This window comes from Zonotrichia leucophrys, chromosome 1A (genome assembly GCF_028769735.1).
Source record: "Zonotrichia leucophrys gambelii isolate GWCS_2022_RI chromosome 1A, RI_Zleu_2.0, whole genome shotgun sequence".
Taxonomy (NCBI): domain Eukaryota; kingdom Metazoa; phylum Chordata; class Aves; order Passeriformes; family Passerellidae; genus Zonotrichia; species Zonotrichia leucophrys.
The window spans coordinates 71,357,624-71,379,549 of NC_088170.1; the positions used below are offsets into that span (position 1 = coordinate 71,357,624).

General features: G+C 50.3%; 1 protein-coding gene across 2 annotated transcripts in view; it reads left to right on the forward strand.

Moving 5' to 3' along the window:
* Nucleotides 1–21,541, forward strand: part of NET1 (neuroepithelial cell transforming 1) — a 74,870-nt gene extending 53,329 nt beyond the window's left edge. The window contains exons 1-10 of one of the 2 annotated variants that reach the window (XM_064733273.1): nucleotides 1,137–1,300; nucleotides 6,063–6,170; nucleotides 9,428–9,595; nucleotides 11,519–11,581; nucleotides 13,415–13,511; nucleotides 13,618–13,694; nucleotides 15,677–15,934; nucleotides 16,915–17,085; nucleotides 17,800–17,986; nucleotides 21,098–21,541. In XM_064733273.1, coding sequence (XP_064589343.1) covers nucleotides 1,208–1,300; nucleotides 6,063–6,170; nucleotides 9,428–9,595; nucleotides 11,519–11,581; nucleotides 13,415–13,511; nucleotides 13,618–13,694; nucleotides 15,677–15,934; nucleotides 16,915–17,085; nucleotides 17,800–17,986; nucleotides 21,098–21,396 — 1,521 coding nt within the window. In that variant the 5' untranslated portion in view covers nucleotides 1,137–1,207 and the 3' untranslated portion in view covers nucleotides 21,397–21,541. Of the gene's footprint in view, nucleotides 1–1,136; nucleotides 1,301–6,062; nucleotides 6,171–9,427; nucleotides 9,596–11,518; nucleotides 11,582–13,414; nucleotides 13,512–13,617; nucleotides 13,695–15,676; nucleotides 15,935–16,914; nucleotides 17,086–17,799; nucleotides 17,987–21,097 lie in introns of those variants that run through there. The other variant, XM_064733264.1, reaches the window with a different exon arrangement.
* The last annotated feature ends 385 nt before the right edge of the window (nucleotides 21,542–21,926 follow it).

Sequence of the window (21,926 nt, forward strand, 5' to 3'; positions counted from 1 at the left end):
ACCTGTGCCCATGGATGGGCACCTGTGCCCATGGATCCCCACGGATGGGCTCTGTGCCCATGGATGGGCTCACTGTCCATGAATCCCCATGGATGGGGTCTGTGCCCGTGGATCCCCATGGATGGGCTCTGTGCCCATGGATGGGCTCTGTGCCCATGGATCCCCATGGATGGGCTCTGTGCCCATGGATCCCATGCCCATGGATGGGTCCCTCTGCCCATGGATCCCCATGGATGGGCTCTGTGCCCATGGATGGGCTCTGTGCCCATGGATCCCCATGGATGGGCTCTGTGCCCATGGATGGGTCCCTGTGCCCACGGATCCCCATGGATGGCTCCCTGTGCCCATGGATGGGCTCTGTGCCCATGGATGGGCTCTGTGCCCATGGATCCCCACAGATGGGTCCCTGTACCCATGGATGGGGCCCTGTGCCCATGGATCCTGTGTCCATGGATGGGTCCCTCAGCCCATGGATGGGCTCTGTGCCCATGGATGGGCCCCTGTGCCCATGGATCCCCATGGATGGGCTCTGTGCCCACGGATGGGCTCTGTGCCCATGGATGGGCTCTGTGCCCATGGATCCCCATGGAGGGGCACCTGTGCCCATGGATGGGCTCTGTGCCCATGGATCCTCATGGATGGGCACCTGTGCCCATGGATGGCTCTGTGCCCACGGATCCGCACGGATGGGCTCTGTGCCCACGGATCCCCATGGATGGGCTCTGTGCCCATGGATGGGCTCTGTGCCCATGGATCCCCATGGATGGGCTCTGTGCCCATGGATGGGCTCTGTGCCCACGGATCCCCATGGATGGCTCTCTCAGCCGTGTCCCCCTGCCCTGAGCAGCCTCAGCCTCCCCCGGGCACGGAGCTGCTGCAGGCCCTGGGCCATCCTCACATCCCTCCTGTGGCCGTGCCCCAGCAGCTGCAGCTCCCTCCTGCCCTGAGGAGCCCACAGCTGCACACAGCACTCAGAGGAACGAGCAGGAGCAATTTTTGGGAGAATTTTTTGGGAGAGTTCTGGAAGGATTTGGGGCTCCGGGAGGGTCCGCAGTGCCCGGGCAGTGAAGGGGGCGTGGCTTGTCCTGCAGGGAGGCGTGGTTTTATGCGCTGGCCCCGCCCCCTGCGGTGAGGTCGCGGGTGCGGCGCGCGGCGGGCGCAGAGCGCGATGAGCGCGGGCTGAGGGAGGGTCGGGGGTCCCGCCGCCATGGTGGCGCACGACGAGCTCGGTGGGCTTCTGCCCATCAAAAGGACTATCCGGGTCATCGACGCGCAGAACCAGCACTTCAGGGAGCAGGAGGTGAGCGGAGCAGGGGGAAAAATGGGGTTTAGTTGAGGGGACAGTGGGGAGAGGGATCCCCCTCAGCTTCCCGCTCTCCGCGTCTGAGGGGAGGGGGCGAGCCGGGCAGAGCGCGGGGTAGCCAGCGGTTTAAAAAACTCTCTCTCTCTCTCTATATATATATACGTTTAAGTTCATCTCTCTGTGTACGTATATTTTATATATGTGTGTGTCTATATATATGTATATGTGTGCGGTATATTTAAGCTCAGAGCCCCCAAAGAGTGGGACCAGGCGGCCACAACCGATGTAGGCGCCTCACCCACCCATTTATAAACTGTATATATGTTTAAGTCCATGTATATGTACATATCTTTTTTGTATGCTTTTTATATACATGTATATACGTTACAGATAGATCTGTATTTAAGGTCATAGCCCCAAAGAGCGAGCCAAAACCAATCTCGGTGCCTCACCTGACCCCGCTCCCCCCAGGTGGCTTTTCATTAAAAATTCGCCTGTTCTCATTTAAAAATCGCCCGTTTCCATTATAAAATCGCCTGTCTCTCAGCGCTCTTTCCACTGACAGGATTTTTCCTAATTAGGTGCTTATTTGCTGCTTAAACCTTAGCGAAGCCCCCGGTGGGGTTGGTCGGCTTTGAGGGCCGGTGTGTTCGCTGGCAGTATTGTTATTTTTATCGCGTGTTGTTATGCAGATGCAATAATTGCGCTCCTCGGAGGTGTTCCCGAGCCTCCTGCTGCGACAGGAGCAAAAGTTCAGCAGCCAGGTAGGGCCCGGCTGCCCTGGGCTGGGTTTATTGCTCAGATTAGTGGCGAGATGAGCTGGAAAAGTTTAAAAAAAAAAAAAAAAAAAAAATAGGCGTCTCCAGACATGGCTGGGGTTTGAGGGCTCAGCGCCGAGTCACCAACCTCAGCAAATGCCGGCTTTGCAACAGCCAAACTTGGGCAATCCCATTGTGCAAAAGGGAAACCAGATGTTGGGGGAGAAATAACAGAAACCAGAGCTCTGGGAGGGGACTAAATCGCCTCGAATTGTGAATTTTGGAGTGAGCCAACACTTCTGTCTGAGCTGGTTTGGTCGGGAGTATGGGGGCTGTTGGATTTGGGAAAGCTCTGATTGTTCATCGTGAGGCTCTGCCTGTGAATCTCCCATGGAGGTGCTCAGGTGGTTGGTGATTTCTGGCAGGAATTACTCAGGCTGCTGACTAAAATCCCTTTTTTGCTGAATTGGCTCGGCAGGAAGAGTTTCTGTCACGCGTGGTTTTGCCATTGCTCACCGTGTTGTGTGGAGCTGTGTGCGGCACGTAGGAATCGCACTCGAGCAAGGGATCCTCGTAAAAACCACTAATTATTACCCAGCACGGGGGAAAGGTTGTGGGCGTGCTGCTGAAGGAAAAAAAAAAAAACAACCTTGCTCAAAAGTAATGCCTGGTTCTCTTTCCAGCAAGGTGCAATCTTTTCAGGAGTTAACCTGCACTTAGGAGCACTTGAAGGAATTTCAGGGGTGTGAAACCTCGCCTGGCACAAAATTACCTTTAGTGATGTGTTAATTCAATTTAATAAAGAGTTCTCTGGGAAAATAATATCTCCTGATGGAGCTGTTGACCCCGTTGGGGTTTTAATTATTGGCGAGTGCTGTAACACCCCTGGATCGTTACAGAAACCTCGCAGACTTTATTGTAATCCGGCTCCTGTGAGGAAGGCGGCGCGGAGACAGGAGAGTCATTGTTGGCGAGCACAGAGCTATAAAAAACCCTGGCGAGCCCGAGTTATCCGCAGCACGAAGCGCCCGGGTCTCGGCTTACACCGGGCAGCCTGACCCGGCCCCAGCCCGGCTCAGCTTCCAGGGCTTGATTTTCCTCCTCCTGCTCTGGATCAAACCATCCTCGCCAGGAGAACAACAACCAGATGGGGTTTTTTGGCAGCCGGGCTGTGTCTGAGGAGCGCTCAGACACAAAGTGGGAATTTTTATTTTATTTTTATTTTATTTTAAGAGAGGAGGAATGGCGTTTGCTGGGCCGAGCTCAGGAATTCCTGCTGCCAGCCCTGGGGCACGGGCACGTGTCGCAGATGTGCAGGGACGGCATTCCCGCATTCCCGGCGCTGTCACTGGATCTCTGCGGCGCTGACCCCTCGCCAGTGACCTGCTGGAGCCTCGAGGTTTCTCGCTTTTCCTTGGCAGTGTCACATTTTGCTTTTCCAGGCTATTTTTATCCCTGGCCTTGCCGGAGCCGTGGGTGGCTTTGTGGCCGCGTCTTGCCTGATTCACTCCTGCACTTTGTTAAGCTTCTCTAGGTCCCTTTATTTATCCTCCTGCACTGATAGATGATTTTCTAGAAGTAAACACCTCCCTTTCTTCCACTCAGAAACATCTGTAACGCATTAAACCTTCCTTGTTGTGAGTCTGGCCTAGCTCCCCAACCTTTCCCTGTCTGGAGTCAGTGAGTGGAGGAGTTCCTGCTGTCCCACTTGGAGTTCCTGGTGTCCCACTTAAACCCAGCTGAGGATCCCATGATCGAGGACACTTCCACAGCTTTTCTCCGTGTTTACGGTGCCCTCCTAACTCTGACATTCCCCAATCGTTTATAGCGCAGCTTTGTGCCGTGCCAAGAGCTCTTTTCTTCCTGCACGGCTCATAAATTGTTGCTTTTCATGTTTTCCCCCCCCTGCAAGTTTGAAGGCTGAGCTCAGGGTGAGCTCACCTCCTCCTCCTCCTCCTCCTCCTGCATTGCCCAACGCCGCGTGTGGGCAGGGCCGCCGCTGGGCTCGGGTTGCTGAAATCAGATCTTACACACACACACACGTAGCTTTTGTGCTCCTTCATGACTGGAATCCAGCTCTGGGTGTTCCTATTCCTCTTTTTATTTATTTATTTTTTTAAGTTTTGTTTTCAACATTTGTCACTTCTGAGCGAAGGGTTCGGCCACCGAGCTGGGCTGGGAATGGAAACAGCGCAGAGCTTTTGAAAGAGTACAAATCCAACAATAATTCACCAATTTTAACCGAGATGAACCCCAAACCAGGCTGGGCTTGGGTTGCTGAAATCAGATCTTACACACACACACACACACACACACACACACACGTAGCTTTTGTGCTCCTTCATGACTGGAATCCAGCTCTGGGTGTTCCTATTCCTCTTTTTATTTATTTATTTATTTATTTATTTATTTTTTTAAGTTTTGTTTTCAACATTTGTCACTTCTGAGCGAAGGGTTTGGCCACGGAGCTGGGCTGGGAATGGAAACAGCGCAGAGCTTTTGAAAGAGTACAAATCCAACAATAATTAACCAATTTTAACCGAGATGAACCCCAAACCAGGCTGGGCTCGGGTTGCTGAAATCAGATCTTACACACACACACATAGCTTTTGTGCTCCTTCATGACTGGAATCCAGCTCTGGGTGTTCCTATTCCTCTTTTTATTTATTTATTTATTTATTTAAGTTTTGTTTTCAACATTTGTCACTTCTGAGCGAAGGGTTTGGCCACCGAGCTGGGCTGGGAATGGAAACAGCGCAGAGCTTTTGAAAGAGTACAAATCCAACAATAATTCACCAATTTTAACCGAGATGAACCCCAAACCAGGCTGGGCTCGGGTTGCTGAAATCAGATCTTACACACACACACGTAGCTTTTGTGCTCCTTCATGACTGGAATCCAGCTCTGGGTGTTCCTATTCCTCTTTTTTATTTATTTATTTATTTATTTATTTATTTATTTTTAAAGTTTTGTTTTCAACATTTGTCACTTCTGAGCGAAGGGTTTGGCCACCGAGCTGGGCTGGGAATGGAAACAGCGCAGAGCTTTTGAAAGAGTACAAATCCAACAATAATTAACCAATTTTAACCGAGATGAACCCCAAACCAGGGTGCTCTGGTGAGAGCTTGGTGCTGAGCATCTCCTGAGGATGAGTCAGCCCAGCCCCGTGCCAGCTGTTGGCAGTGCCAGGACAATCCTGCCGCCATTTCCAGCCTTACCTGGGAGCCCAGCTCTGCCCACTTCCCCCTGCCCAGCCCTCCCCACACAACGGTGTGGATGTCAAACACCTCGAGTTGCCAGCAGAATGTTCAAAGCTGAAGCAGCAGGAGCTTTCCAGGGGCGTTTCCTCTTTTTTGGGTCGGGCCAGATCCCTCCGGGCAGGGATTAGCGGTGGGGAAAAGCAGAAGCTCCAGCTTTCAAATCTAAACAAAGTGTAAGAAAAATTGCAGTGGTTGCAGGGGGTGGGGGAGAGCAGCAGGAGGAGGAAACTGTGCAAAGTGAAGGATTTCAGCTTTATCTGTGTGCGTGTCCCTCGCAGGAACGTTCAGCTTGTGGTTGTTTGCTGCTTGTTCAAGGAGCTGCCCAGGGCCCCCAGTGCTGCCCTGCTCTCCGAAATAAAATGGAAAAACACATTCTTGCTGCAGAGGAAAAGATGAGAAAATGGAGAAGCACATCCCAGCTCCATCTTTAGCTGCCACAGAGTGTCAGAAAACACTTTAATCTATTTCTGTTCAAAGCATAACAGTCCCTGCTGGAGCCCTATTTTGAATTCTCACTGATGTTCTCTCACCTCTTTTAACACTGGGCAAAAACCTCTGCAGTTTAATTGCAGCCTTAAAGTTCAGACAAATATTTATAGCCTTGAAAGATGAATGGCTGCTTCCAAACGCTCTCCTTGCTGTGTTTGCCACTCCTGAAGTGGGTTTATGCTTTTGGAAGCTGCCTGAGAAATTTCCGAGGGAGGCACAGCCAGGACAATTTGTTCTCTGCTCGCTTTGCAGGAGCCAAGCACGAAACGGGTCCGGCCTTTGGCACGAGTCACCTCCCTGGCCAACCTGATCTCCCCCGTCAGAAATGGGGCGGTTCGGCGCTTTGGGCAGACAATCCAGGTAAAAACACAGCAAAACCTGGAGATTTATTGGTGGGATGGGGTGGAACAGGGGTTTGGGGCATTTCCTGGAGCTCTGTGTGAGAGTCACCTCCCTGGCCAGCCTGATGTCCCCTGTCAGAAATGGGGCAGTTTGATGCTTTGGGCAAACAATCCAGGTAAAAACCTGCAAATTTGGGCAAGGGATTGGTGGGATGGGGTGGAACAGGCACCCTGTGGGGTTTTGGGAGATGTCTTGAAGCTCTGTGTGAGAGTCTCCTTCCTGGCCAGCCTGATCTCCCCTGTCAGAAATGGGGCAGTTTGATGCTTTAGGCAGACAGTCCAGGTAAAAACACAGCAAAACTTGAAGATTTGGATAAAGGATTGCTTGGATGGGGTGAAAACCCCATGGGGATTTGGGGTGTCTCTTGGAGCTCTGTGTGAGAGTCACCTTCCTGTCCAGCCTGATGTCCCCTATCAGAAATGGGGCAGTTCGGCGCTTTGGGCAGACAATCCAGGTAAAAACACAACAAAACCTGGAGATTATTGGTGGGATGGGGTGGAACAGGGGTTTGGGGCATTTCCTGGTGCTCTGTGTGAGCTTTAGCACGAGTCACCTCCCTGGCCAGCCTGATGTCCCCTGTCAGAAATGGGGCAGTTCGGCACTTTGGGCAGACAATCCAGGTAAAAACACAGCAAAACCTGGAGATTTGGGCAAGGGATTGGTGGGATGAGGTGGAACAGGCACCCCATGGGATTTGGGGCATTTCTTGGTGCTCTGTGTGAGAGTCACCTCCCTGGCCAGCCTGATGTCCCCTGTCAGAAATGGGGCGGTTTGGCGCTTTGGGCAAACAGTCCAGGTAAAAAACAGGGCAAAACTTGCAGATTTGGATAAAGGATTGCTTGGATGGGGTGAAAACCCTATGGGGATTTGGGGTGTCTCTTGGAGCTCTGTGTGAGCTTTAGCACGAGTCACCTCCCTGGCCAACCTGATCTCCCCTGTCAGAAATGGGGCAGTTCGGCACTTTGGGCAGACAATCCAGGTAAAAAACAGGGCAAAACTTGGAGATTTATTGGTGGGATGGGGTGGAACAGGCACGCTGTGAGGTTTTGGGAGATGTCTTGAAGCTCTGTGTGAGAGTCTCCTCCCTGGCCAGCCTGATGTCCCCTGTCAGAAATGGGGCGGTTCGGCGCTTTGGGCAAACAGTCCAGGTAAAAACAGGGCAAAACCTGGAGATTATTGGTGGGATGGGGTGGAACAGGCACCCTGTGGGTTTTTGGGGCATCTCTTGGTGCTCTGTGTGAGAATCTCCTCCCTGGCCAGCCTGATCTCCCCTGTCAGAAATGGGGCAGTTTGATGCTTTGGGCAGACAATCCAGGTAAAAACCTGCAAATTTGGGCAAGGGATTGGTGGGATGAGGTGGAACAGGCACCCCATGGGGTTTTGGGGCATCTCTTGGTGCTCTGTGTGAGAATCTCCTCCCTGGCCAGCCTGATCTCCCCTGTCACAAATGGGGCAGTTTGACACTTTCAGTGCAGTCAGGGTCAGTGATAGGGCCAGTATGAACAGGATTATGTTTATTACTCTTCTCTGGGCTTAAACCACATTCTAAGGACTGGAAGTCGATTGTAATTAATATACTAGGAGAGTAAGATCCTCATCAGCAGATAGAAATGTAGAGGAATAACCATAGGACATTATGAGGTGTCAGTATCAGGCAGCTGCTTCAAATCCAAAGTGGTGCTTTGATGTGAGGTGGTGCTTAATTAGGTGTGCAATCCATGTCCAATCCAGGTAAAAACACAGCAAAACTTGGAGATTTGGGCAAGGGATTGCTTGGATGAGGTGGAACAGGCACCTTGTGGGGTTTTGGGGCATTTCTTGGTGCTCTGTGTGAGAATCTCCTTCCTGGCCAGCCTGATCTCCCCTGTCAGAAATGGGGCAGTTCGATGCTTTGGGCAGACAATCCAGGTAAAAACACAGCAAAACCTGGAGATTTGGGCAAGGGATTGGTGGGATGGGGTGGAACAGGCACCCCATGGGATTTGGGGCATTTCTTGGTGCTCTGTGCGAGAATCTCCTTCCTGGCCCACCTGATGTCCCCTGTCAGAAATGGGGCAGTTCAGCACTTTGGGCAGACAATCCAGGTAAAAACACAACAAAACCTTCAGATTTGGATAAAGGATTGCTTGGATGGGGTGGAACAGGCACCCCATGGGATTTGGGGCATTTCCTGGAGCTCTGTGTGAGAATCTCCTTCCTGGCCAACCTGATGTCCCCTCTCAGAAATGGGGCAATTCAGCACTGGGATGGAACAGGCAACCCATGGGATTTTGGGGCATCTCTTGGTGCTCTGTCTGAGAATCTCCTCCCTGGCCCACCTGATCTCCCCTGTCAGAAATGGGGCAGTTTGATGCTTTGGGCAGACAATCCAGGTAAAAACAGGACAAAACTTGGAGATTTATTGGTTGGATAGGGTGGAACAGGCACCCCATGGGATTTTGGGGCATTTCTTGGAGCTCTGTGTGAGAATCTCCTTCCTGGCCAACCTGATGTCCCCTGTCAGAAATGGGGCAGTTTGATGCTTTGGGCAGACAATCCAGGTAAAAACACAGCAAAACCTTCAGATTTGGATAAAGGATTGCTTGGATGAGGTGGAACAGGCACCCCCCGGGTTTTTAGGGTGTTTCTTGGTGCTCTGTGTGATCTTTCTTGGGGCTGGAAGGTGCTCAGTGCAGGGTATAAAGTGCTGTACAAACAGGTTGAACAGTAAATACAATGGAGTGGTGCAGATAAGGAGCTGATAAGGTGCCCCCACGTGTGCTGCAGCGTGATGGGAGCTGAGCTGGCCCTGCTGCCCAGCCCTGGCACCGCAGCCGTGCCAGCTCTGTGCTCTCACCTGCAGATAACAGCCCTGCTGGCATAGGAACCGTGCAAAACACAGGGCAAAGTTCAAGTGGCTTCTCATTAACCTCTTCAGAACAAGAGTTATGATCTTTGTTTATTTACTTCCTCATAGCTGGGAAACAGAGCCAAGCTTTGCCTTCTCTTCTTCCTCGCAGGGAGAGGGGCATGGAGAGCCCTGCCAAGCTCAGGGCTTCCTCTGCAGCTTGATTAAAGCTTTGCTTTATCTGAGGAAAAGTGGCTGGGTGTGTTTTCCTGCCCTGGATAACCCAGGGGGATGAAGGATAGGGAATGGATAATCTAATACTCCTGAAATCTTGGCTCTCCACGTTTGTTTTTAATATTTTTCATTATTTTTTTTTAAATCCCTGCAGTCGTTCACCCTGCGCAGCGACAGCAAATCCCCTGGCTGTGCCCAGAAGTCGTGCAGCAGGTCTGCTGCTCCCACTCCCCCCAAGAGAAGGAACAGCGTCCTTTGGTCTGAGATGTTGGATGTGAACACGAAGGAGTCCCTGAGCACCAAGGAGATCAAGCGCCAGGAGGTGAAACCTCACAGAAACACCCGTGGGAAACGGGATTGGGAACAGCAGCCGAGGCCTTCGGTCCCTTCCCGTGCTGGGAAAGGAGGAACAGCCTTGGGGGGCTGCATCTTCCTGTGCACCTAAAGCTGAGCTTTGTGTCTGTGTGTCAGCCATGGGAAAAGGAGGATTCCCCTCTGGAATTCACCTCCCCAGGGTGACCCTTGGGAGATGCCAAACTTTCCACGGCATTGCTGAAATCCCGGCCCTGCTGGCTGCTCTGCAGCTGCCCCAGCCTCGGGCTCCAGGCAGAGGCAGCTGTCTCTCTGCTGAAGCTCCTGATGATTGCTGGGTGTCGGATCTCAGGATCTCAGTCCTGAGGTGCTGAGCCACCGAGATCACCTTGGGGGGCTCAGGAGTCCTGGAATGTTCCAGAAGTGTCTGGTGGCTGCACTTTGATCCCACACAGGAGACGACACCTGTATGAGGACAGGAGGGTTTCACCGGGGTGAATGGTGAAGGGATTGGTTAATTAGAGAGTGAAACACAGGGTTTAGGATTTCTGTACAGGGGGGTTTAGAGAAGTAAGATGGAGGAATTGGGGCGTGTCCTGTCCTTCTTCTTCTTCTTCTTCTGTTTTCCATCTTGTTTGGTGATGGTGGCACTTTCGGATTGGTCATTACTGAAAGTGCACCGAGTTATAAGAATAAATGGTATTGGGGAAAAATGATAAATATTGTACACGTAACAATGGGTATAAAGATGGTGAGTGTGCTCATGGCTGACTGCTGAGCAGAGCTCTGTCGGGCTGAAAGAAAATCTTTTAGATAAACAATTAATAAACATAAAAACCGAAAGAAGAACTGAAGCCTCTTCTCGTCCTTCGATACGCGGGCTGCCCCAAGGCCACCCCGGGCCTTTCCAGGCCCCTCAAACAGCCGAGATAACCGGACAGCTGGGCAGCCAGGCAGCAGGGCCTGGCCTTGCCTTCTCCTGCAGCTCTTGGACAAATCTCATGGAGCCGCCTGGGCTTTGACCTCTGCGCTCTCAGGGCTTTGTGTCTGCAGCCCTGCCTGGCTGAAGGCGCTGATTTAAAGGCTCTGCTGTTGAATTTGGCTCGTGCAGGGGCCAGCAGGGCTTCCACACACTGTCCGGTTTTGGGCTGTTTGGAGGGCCTGGAAAGGCCCGGGGTGGCCTTGGGGCAGCCGCGTATCAAAGGACGAGAAGAGGCTTCAGTTCTTTTCTCGGTCTCGGTGTTTATTAATTGTTTATCTAAAAGATTTTCTCTCGGCCCGACAGAGCTCTGCTCAGCAGCCAGCCATGAGCACACTGTCCCCCCTCCGGACAGTCACCTATCTTTATACCCATTGTTACGTGTACAATATTTATCATTTTTCCCCAATACCTTTCACCCTTATTGCCCGGTGCACTTTTAGTAATGACCAATCCCAAAGTGCCACCATCACCACAGAAGATGGAGAGAAGAAGAAGAAGAAGAAGAAGGACAGGACACGCCCCAATTCCTCCATCTTACTTCTCTAAACCCCCCTGTACAGAAATCCTAAACCCTGTGTTTCACTCTCTAATTAACCAATCCCTTCACCATTCACCCCGGTGAAACCCTCCTGTCCTCATACAGGTGTCGTCTCCTGTGTGGGATCAAAGTCCAGCCACCAGACACTTCTGGAACATTCCAGGACTCCCGAGCCCCCCAAGGGTGCTCTCGGTGGCACCTCAGTGCTGAGGTGCTGAGATCCCACAACACACTTGGAAGCAAAGCTGCTTTCTCAGGGCTGGCACAGCAGATTGACTCAGGGCTGTCATGCCCAGGTGCCCCCGAGGGATTGGGGTGCCCATTGAGGGCAGGCTGTTCCTCATGGGAGCTGAAAGGCTCTTGGTGAGAAAACTGGCATTCAAAATAACCCTGGGTGCTTTATCCTCCCACAGGCCATCTATGAAATGTCCAGGGGAGAGCAGGACCTGATTGAAGACCTGAAGCTGGCCAGAAAGGTGAGTGGGGTTTTTCCTGCAGTCAGTGACGACATTCCAGGGAACAGTGAGGGATTTTTCCACCTGCAAACGTGACGTGGGAGCTTTATCAGCCCAGAACCCCCAGTTTGAAAGCTGGCCCAGAAAGCTGACGTGAGCAGCACTGGTGTGATTGCAGCAAACCCGGCCTTAAAAGGACTGCCTGGGGACTCCCTCTCCCAGCTGGGAATATCCACACAGGAAAAGGCTTTTCATTTAAGCCCTCCATACTCACACTGAGTGAATATTCTGGCATCAAATCAGTGTTATCTTTCTGTTGCCTTCACTTCTTTCACCTGATAAATCAGTGTAAATCATCAGCTTTGAGACATTTAAATCAGTGTAAATCATCAGCTTTGAGACACGTTTAAATCAGTGTAAATCATCAGCTTTGAGACACATTTAAATCAGTGTAAATCATCAGCTTTGAGACACATTTAAATCAGTGTAAATCATCAGCTTTGAGACACGTTTAAATCAGTGTAAATCATCAGCTTTGAGACACATTTACATCAGTGTAAATCTTTAGCTTTGAGACATTTACATCAGTGTAAATCATCAGCTTTGAGACATTTACATCAGTGTAAATCATCAGCTTTGAGACATTTAAATCAGTGTAAATCATCAGCTTTGAGACATTTAAATCAGTGTAAATCATCAGCTTTGAGACACATTTAAATCAGTGTAAATCATCAGCTTTGAGACACGTTTAAATCAGTGTAAATCATCAGCTTTGAGACACGTTTAAATCAGTGTAAATCATCAGCTTTGAGACATTTAAATCAGTGTAAATCATCAGCTTTGAGACACATTTACATCAGTGTAAATCATCAGCTTTGAGACATTTAAATCAGTGTAAATCATCAGCTTTGAGACATTTAAATCAGTGTAAATCATCAGCTTTGAGACATTTAAATCAGTGTAAATCATCAGCTTTGAGACACATTTAAATCATCAGCTTTGAGGCACATTTAAATCTGTTTAAATCATCAGCTTTGAGGCACATTTACATCAGTGTAAATCATCAGTTTGAGACATATAAATCAGTGTAAATCATCAGCTTTGAGACATTTAAATCCGTATAAATCTTTAGCTTTGAGACACGTTTAAATCAGTGTAAATCATCAGCTTTGAGACATTTAAATCAGTGTAAATCATCAGCTTTGAGACATTTAAATCAGTGTAAATCATCAGCTTTGAGACACATTTAAATCAGTCCAAATCATCAGCTTTGAGACACATTTAAATCAGTGTAAATCATCAGCTATGAGACATTTAAATCAGTCCAAATCATCAGATTTGAGACACGTTTAAATCATCAGCTTTGAGACACATTTAAATCAGTTTAAATCATCAGCTTTGAGACACGTTTAAATCAGTGTAAATCATCAGCTTTGAGACATTTAAATCAGTGTAAATCATCAGCTTTGAGACATTTAAATCAGTGTAAATCATCAGCTTTGAGACATTTAAATCAGTGTAAATCATCAGCTTTGAGACACATTTAAATCAGTGTAAATCATCAGCTTTGAGACACGTTTAAATCATCAGCTTTGAGACACGTTTAAATCAGTGTAAATCTTTAGCTTTGAGACGTTTAAATCAGTGTAAATCTTTAGCTTTGAGACATTTAAATCAGTGTAAATCATCAGCTTTGAGACACGTTTAAATCAGTTTAAATCATCAGCTTTGAGACATTTAAATCAGTGTAAATCATCAGCTTTGAGACACGTTTAAATCATCAGCTTCGAGGCACATTTAAATCTGTTTAAATCCTCAGCTTTGAGGCACATTTGGATTTATTTCATTTGACAGGCCTACCACGACCCCATGCTGAAACTCTCCATCATGTCTGAGGAGGAGCTCACCCACATTTTTGGGGACTTGGATTCCTACATTCCTCTGCATGAAGGTAAGAGCAGCTGGGTGTTTGTGCTGGCTGGGGTTGAACCTCTCTGCTTTCTCCTGTTACTCACTGGGGCATCGGTGCAATTCCTCTTTCCCTGCTTCCATTCCAGACTTACTGGCAAGCTTGGGAGAAGCAACAAAACCAGATGGAACCGTGGAGCAGATTGGGCCCATCCTTGTGAAGTGGGTGAGTTCAGAACTTGGAATCAACATCCACAGGCTAAAGCTGAGCTTAGAGAGGATTTAAAGGCAGAAGCTGCAGAGCTCTGGGGATTCAGTGGCCCTCAGTGCAGACTGGCAGGGAAATGCTGGCAGTGCTGAAAACAGTGGGATTGTGATGGCTGGAATTGGACATGAATTCACCCCAGAGACTTGGAATGATCTGATTTAGGATTGGAATGTCTGTGTCTCCTGGAATCTTTGTCCCAGTGTGATTTCAGAAGTGTTATCCCTGGTGATTGCAAACATTGGGAGCTTCATGGGCTCCTCCAAACATTTGGAGCTTCATGGGCTCATCCAGACATTGGGATCTTCATGGGCTCTGTGTGCTCATCCAAACATTTGGAGCTTCATGGGATCTGTTTTCATCCAAACATTGGGAGCTTCATGGGCTCCTCCAGACATTTGGAGCTTCATGAGCTCTGTGTCCTCATCCTCCTCACAGGATCCAAACTCTGGGGGCTTCATGGGCTCCCTGTGCTCATCCAAACATTTGGGGTTTCATGGGCTCCCTGTGCTCATCCCAACGTTTGGAGCTTCATGGGCTCTGGGTGCTCATCCAAACTCTGGGAGCTTCATGTGCTCATCCAGACATTGGGAGCTTCATGGGCTCTGTGTGCTCATCCAAACTCTGGGAGCTTCATGGGCTCCCTGTGCTCATCCAGACATTGGGAGCTTCATGGGCTCATCCAGACATTTGGAGCTTCATGGGCTCCCTGTGCTCATCCAAACTCTGGGAGCTTCATGGGCTCCCTGTGCTCATCCAAACATTTGGAGCTTCATGGGCTCTGTGTCCTCATCCTCCTCACAGGATCCAAAGATTTGGAGCTTCATGGGCTCCATGTGCTCATCCTCCTCACAGGATCCAAACATTTGGAGTTTCATGGGCTCTGTGTGCTCATCCAGACATTGGGAGCTTCATGGGCTCTGTGTGTTCATCCAAACATTGGGAGCTTCATGGCTCGTCCAGACATTGGGAGCTTCATGGGCTCCCTGTGCTCATCCAGACTCTGGGAGCTTCATGGGCTCCTCCAGACATTGGGAGCTTCATGGGCTCTGTGTGCTCATCCAGACATTTGGAGCTTCATGGGCTCTGTGTGCTCATCCAAACTCTGGGAGCTTCATGGGCTCCCTGTGCTCATCCAGACATTGGGAGCTTCATGGGCTCTGTGTGCTCATCCAAACATTGGGAGCTTCATGGGCTCTGTGTGCTCATCCAGACATTTGGAGCTTCATGGGCTCCTCCAGACATTTGGAGCTTCATGGGCTCCCTGTGCTCATCCAGACATTTGGAGCTTCATGGGCTCTGTGTGCTCATCCTCCTCACAGGATCCAAACTCTGGGAGCTTCATGGGCTCCCTGTGCTCATCCAAACATTTGGAGCTTCATGGGCTCCTCCAGACATTGGGAGCTTCATGGGCTCCCTGTGCTCATCCAGACATTTGGAGCTTCATGGGCTCCTCCAGACATTGGGATCTTCATGGGCTCCCTGTGCTCATCCAAACATTTGGATTTTCATGGGCTCCCTGTGCTCATCCAGACATTTGGAGCTTCATGGGCTCCCTGTGCTCATCCAAACATTTGGAGCTTCATGGGCTCTGTGTGTTCATCCAGACATTTGGAGCTTCATGGGCTCCCTGTGCTCATCCAGACATTTGGAGCTTCATGGGCTCCCTGTGCTCATCCAAACTCTGGGAGTTTCATGGGCTCCCTGTGCTCATCCAGACATTGGGAGCTTCATGGGCTCCCTGTGCTCATCCTCCTCACAGGATCCAAACATTTGGAGCTTCATGGGCTCTGTGTCCTCATCCTCCTCACAAGACCCTCCCTTATCTTTTCATTGGTAAAATTCCCCAGTGAGTGCTGTGGAGCTGCCTGAGTTTGCCATGTGAGTGACGTCTGCTTTCCCCACAGTGAATCTGAGCCCTAAATCTCCTCTGTTCCCTGCAGCTCCCCCGCCTGCACGCCTACAAAGGCTACTGCAGCAACCAGCTGGCAGCCAAAGCGCTGCTGGACCAGAAGAAGCAGGACAGGAGGGTGCAGGATTTCCTGCAGCGCTGCCTCGAGTCTCCCTTCAGCCGCAAGCTGGACCTGTGGAGCTTCCTGGACATCCCTCGGAGCCGCCTGGTCAAATACCCCCTGCTCCTCAAGGAGATCCTCAGGCACACCCCCAAGGAGCACCCCGACATCCACATCCTGCAGGAGGCTGTGAGTGATGCTGCTGTGCTTGTTCTGACCCATGGGGGAGCTCCACAAATCATCCCTAAACCTCAGCAGTTCCCAGGGGATGTTTCCAATCCGTGGCAGGGAAAGTGAGGGATCAATCCATCCTCGGGAGCTGTGAGGTCACACAGGGAAGCACTTGGCTGCCATGGGGGAGCTCCACAAATGGGCCTTAAACCTCAGCAGTTCCCAGGGGATGTTTCCAATCCGTGGCAGGGAAAGTGAGGGATCAATCCATCCTTGGGAGCTGTGAGGTCACACAGGGAAGCACTTGGCTGCCATGGGGGAGCTCCACAAATCATCCCTAAACCTCAGCAGTTCCCAGGGGATGTTTCCAATCCGTGGCAGGGAAAGTGAGGGATCAATCCATCCTTGGGAGTTGTGAGGTCACACAGGGAAGCACTTGGCTGCCATGGGGGAGCTCCACAAATGGGCCTTAAACCTCAGCAGTTCCCAGGGGATGTTTCAAATCCGTGGCAGGGAAAGTGAGGGATCAATCCATCCTTGGGAGCTGTGAGGTCACACAGGGAAGCACTTGGCTGCCATGGGGGAGCTCCACAAATCATCCCTAAACCTCAGCAGTTCCCAGGGGGGCTTTCAAATCCGTGGCAGGGAAAGTGAGGGATCAATCCATCCTCGGGAGCTGTGAGGTCACACAGGGAAGCACTTGGCTGCCATGGGGGAGCTCCACAAATGGGCCTTAAACCTCAGCAGTTCCCAGGGGGGCTTTCAAATCCGTGGCAGGGAAAGTGAGGGATCAATCCATCCTTGGGAGCTGTGAGGTCACACAGGGAAGCACTTGGCTGCCATGGGGGAGCTCCACAAATCATCCCTAAACCTCAGCAGTTCCCAGGGGATGTTTCCAATCCGTGGCAGGGAAAGTGAGGGATCAATCCATCCTCGGGAGTTGTGAGGTCACACAGGGAAGCACTTAATCCCTCCTAATCATTGCTTTGGGTGTTTAGATCTCCATAATCCAAGGAGTCCTCTCTGACATCAACCTGAAGAAGGGCGAGTCGGAGTGCCAGTACTACATTGACAAGCTGGAGTACCTGGATGAGAAGCAGAAGGATCCGAGGATTGAAGGCAGCAAAGCTTTGCTGTGCCACGGGGAGCTGAAGAATAAAAATGGACATGTGAGTCCCTCCTTCTTTACTGATTCATTCTCAAACCTGGTTTAAACCCAGAGCAGGACTATCCCTTACAGGATAGTTTGGATATTGGATAAAAGAGCAGAGGAAAATCTCTTAATTATCAGCCTCATTTAGGCTGTAAGGGAAAGTTTCCTGCTGACAGCTCCACAATTGCCTTTGGGAAGCTGGAAAATCATCAGCACAGAGTGCCCACGGAAAGTGCTCTCCATCCATCCATCCAGAGGGATTTCCTGCCACTGTTTACTCCCAGTAATGCTCTGACATTCCCCATTAGGAGCCCTGGCTCTTCCAAACAAAAGGGTTCCTGTGAAGCCTGTTTGCTTTGGGCTGGGCTGCCTGGAGTTTATCTCCCACCACTGCACTCCGGGCTTTGCTGCCTTTTGTCCTGATTTCAACCTCAAATCTTGTCAAGTTTTCTCTGTTGATTGGGGGTTTTGTTGTTGTTTAATTGGCTGTTTTACTCATGCACACAGGAAAGATATGGCTCCTAATCATCCTATCCCCAGCACCTGGGAATCATCATCATTCCCTTTCTAGGGATCAATAAAATCATAAAGCCGCTGATGTAATCCAGACCTCGCCATTGTCACCGGAGACTCTGACAGTTATTGTGGGTGAAACTGCAGATAAGGTGGCCTTGAATCCCACAGGATGTGTGACCTCACAGAGTGAATATTGGGATTTTTTCCCTTCCAGAAGCTCTACGTCTTCCTCTTCCAAGAAATGCTGGTGCTGACGCGGCCGGTGACCCGCAACGAGCGCCAGGCGTTCCAGGTGTACCGGCAGCCCATCCCTGTGCAGGAGCTGCTCCTCGAGGACCTCCAGGATGGAGATGTCAAAATGGGCGGCTCCTTCCGAGGGGCTTTCGGCAATTCTGATAAAGGTACGGAGCTCTGGGAGCGTCAGGTGGGAAGGATGGAGACGAGAGATCTCTGCAGCCAGGGCTGGGATTTGGGGTTCATTGCAAAGGGCCCTGCTGGGATTTGGGGTTCATTGCAAAGGGCCCTGCTGGGATTTGGGGTTCATTGCAAAGGGCCCTGCTGGGATTTGGGGTTCATTGCACAGGGCCTGGGTGCAGGGTGCTTTTTGGGATTTGGGGTTCATTGCAGAGGGCCCTGATTGGATTTGGGGTTTATTGCAAAGAGCCTGGTGCAGGGCCTGCTGAGATTTGGGGTTCATTGCACAGGGCCCTGCTGGGATTTGGGGTTCATTGCAAAGGGCCCTGATGGGATTTGGGGTTCATTGCACAGGGCCCTGCTGGAATTTGGGGTTCATTGCAAAGGGCCCTGCTGGGATTTGGGGTTCATTGCACAGGGCCCTGCTGGGATTTGGGGTTCATTGCACAGGGCCCTGCTGGGATTTGGGGTTCATTGCAAAGGGCCCTGCTGGGATTTGGGGTTCATTGCACAGGGCCTGGGTGCAGGGCCCTGCTGGGATTTGGGGTTCATTGCACAGGGCCTGGGTGCAGGGTGCTTTTTGGGATTTGGGGTTCATTGCACAGGGCCCTGCTGGGATTTGGGGTTCATTGCACAGGGCCTGGGTGCAGGGCCCTGCTGGGATTTGGGGTTCATTGCACAGGGCCTGGGTACAGGGTGCTTTTTGGGATTTGGGGTTCATTGCACAGGGCCTTGCTGGGATTTGGGGTTCATTGCACAGGGCCTGGGTGCAGGGCCCTGCTGGGATTTGGGGTTCATTGCACAGGGCCTGGGTGCAGGGTGCTTTTTGGGATATGGGGTTTATTGCAAAGGGCCCTGATGGGATTTGGGGTTCATTGCACAGGGCCCTGATTGGATTTGGGGTTCATTGCAAAGGGCCCTGATGGGATTTGGGGTTCATTGCAAAGGGCCCTGATGGGATTTGGGGTTCATTGCACAGGGCCCTGCTGGGATTTGGGGTTCATTGCACAGGGCCCTGCTGGGATTTGGGGTTTATTGCACAGGGCCCTGCTGGGATTTGGGGTTCATTGCAAAGGGCCCTGCTGGGATTTGGGCTTCATTGCAAAGGGCCCTGCTGGGATTTGGGGTTCATTGCAAAGGGCCCTGATGAGATCTGGGGTTCATTGCAAAGGGCCCTGATGGGATTTGGGGTTCATTGCACAGGGCCCTGCTGGGATTTGGGGTTCATTGCACAGGGCCCTGCTGGGATTTGGGGTTCATTGCAAAGGGCCCTGATGGGATTTGGGGTTCATTGCACAGGGCCTGGGTGCAGGGCCCTGCTGGAGCTGCAGCCACAGCTCAGAGCAGGCCCGAGAGAGGGGAGAGAGGATGAGAGGGTGAGAGAGTAAAGGGTAAGATGGTGAGGTTCCCATTACAATACATTAAATCTTCTGTGTTGAATATTCTGATTCTCACTAACCAATCCAGTACAAGATACAAATCCTATAGCATTCACATACAGCCTGTAAGAATCACTACATTACCATACTGTGTTACATTTTAAACCCTAAAAACTCCTCTTTGGGCCTTTCTGCCTGCTCTGACCCTTGGGCCTGTCTGCAAGCAGAGGGTGTTGTTCCATCACAAGGGGATCACCTTCAGTCCAGCCACACCATTGTTTTCCAATTGTTCAATAACTGAGGGATCTCAAAGCTTGCTTTCATTTCAATCTCACTTACACTTTCCATATTCTCAAAATCTTTTGCCAGACAATCATATTTATAAGGCTTTCCTGCTTCATCTCCCCCAACACAGATCCAGTCAGCCATGAATTCACAGCTGGGGCTCGGATTAGAAAACATCTCTGTCACCCTGGTTTTTAAAGATTTTCTAAGCTTTCTAATGTTGACATTCTTGTAGTGAATTTTCTCACACCCTTTCTGTAAATAACTCATTGTTTTTCATTCCTTTATAAAAGAAGAGAGAGTTAATAAACTGTTAGTTTGACCAGGATCATTGCAGAGGTGCCAATGTCACCTTCCAATCCGCTGTCACTTTTGTCAAACTATAAACATTAGAATCAAAGAATAAAACTTCCCTTTTTTCCCTTCACCTTAACTAGCAGTATACTTGTGTTCTCTCGTGTCCTTTGGTGACACATCTCTGTCTCCCTGCTGGATTTTTGGGATTTGGATGGGGGTATTACAGTGACTTTAGACGGTCACTGTGGTGAGAGAAGGACGAGAATCTTGTTCCTTGATCAGAAGGCTGATTTATTGATATAAGATATATAATACATTATAACTATACTAAAAAGAGAAGTTGCAGAGAGCAGCTATGCCAAGAATAGAATAGAAAGAATGAATAACAAAGTTCTGTGTGCAGGGAATCTGTCCCTGAGCTGCTCCTGTGATTGGCCTTTAATGGTACACATGGAAGATGAGCCAATCACAGGGACACTGCTGCATTTCATTCTTCTGGGGCTCTGCTTCCCAGAAGATGCACAAATGTGAAAGAAAGGATTTCTATGAAAAAATGTCTGCGACAAGGAACGGCTTCTCTTTGTCCCCACCTGGGTTAGGGCAAATTTGTTACAGAATCTGCAAAGGAGTGAAAGAAACAGGGCCAGGAGATTTCTTCTCCTTGCAGGGCCCCCTCGCTCGCCTACCTGAGGAACTGTTACAGTGACTGAGACGGTCACTGTGGTGAGAGAAGGACGAGAATCTTGTTCCTTGATTAGAAGGCTGGATTTATTGATATATGATATATAATACATTATAACTATACTAAAAAGAATAAGAAGAGAAGTTGCAGAGAGCAGCTATGCCAAGAATAGAATAGAAAGAATGAATAACAAAGTTCTGTGTGCAGGGAATCTGTCCCTGAGCTGCTCCTGTGATTGGCCTTTAATGGTGCACATGGAAGATGAGCCAATCACAGGGACACTGCTACATTTCATTCTTCTTCTGGGGCTCTGCTTCCCAGAAGATGCACAAATATGAAAGAAAAGATTTTTATAAAAAAACATCTACGACATTGGGGTTTTTGGGATTTCAAACCTCCCAATGCAATCTTTAGATACCATCAGGGAGCTGATGAGCTTTTCCCTTTCTCCGCAGCCAAGAACATTTTCCGGGTGCGTTTCCAGGAGCCGGGGCCGGGCCGGTCGCACACGCTGCAGGCCAACGATGTGTTCCACAAACAGCAATGGCTGAGCTGCATCCGCGCCGCCATCGCCCCCTTCCACCGAAACCCTGCCGGCCCCGAGCTGGCCGAGCTGCCCGAGCTGAGCGAGGAGGGCGAGGAGAACAACCCCAACGTGGAGCTGGACTCGGGGGAAACCAAGGAGCTCCCATCCCACAGGAGCAAATCCAGGGAGAAGCAGCTCGGCGGGAAGCGGAAAGAAACGCTGGTGTAGCGTAAGGAGGGGATGGGAGGCCTGGTGAAAGGCACGTGGGGTTGGGAAAAATGTTAATTTATAAATAATTGCGTGTACATTTTGTACTGGGAGTGCGCCGCGGATCAGAGCCTGGCTTGGGGTCGGAATGGCAGCTACTGGTGTGCAGGCACTGTTGAGCTGGGGGCTGGTTTTGAATCCATGAGAGGTTCCCAAAACCCTCGTGGTACATCTGGAGAGCAAATTTGGGCTCCTGGAAGTTTCCCACATTTTGGGTTCCTGGAAGTTTCCCACATTTTGGGCTCCTGGAAGTTTCCCACATTTTGGGCTCCTGGAAGTTTCCCACATTTTGGGCTCCCACATTTTGGGTTCCTGGAAGTTTCACACAATTTGGGCTCCTGGAAGTTTCCCACATTTTGGGTTCCTGGAAGTTTCCCACATTTTGGGCTCCTGGAAGTTTCCCACATTTTGGGCTCCCACATTTTGGCTTCCTGGAAGTTTCCCACATTTTGGGTTCCTGGAAGTTTCCCACATTTTGGGCTCCTGGAAGT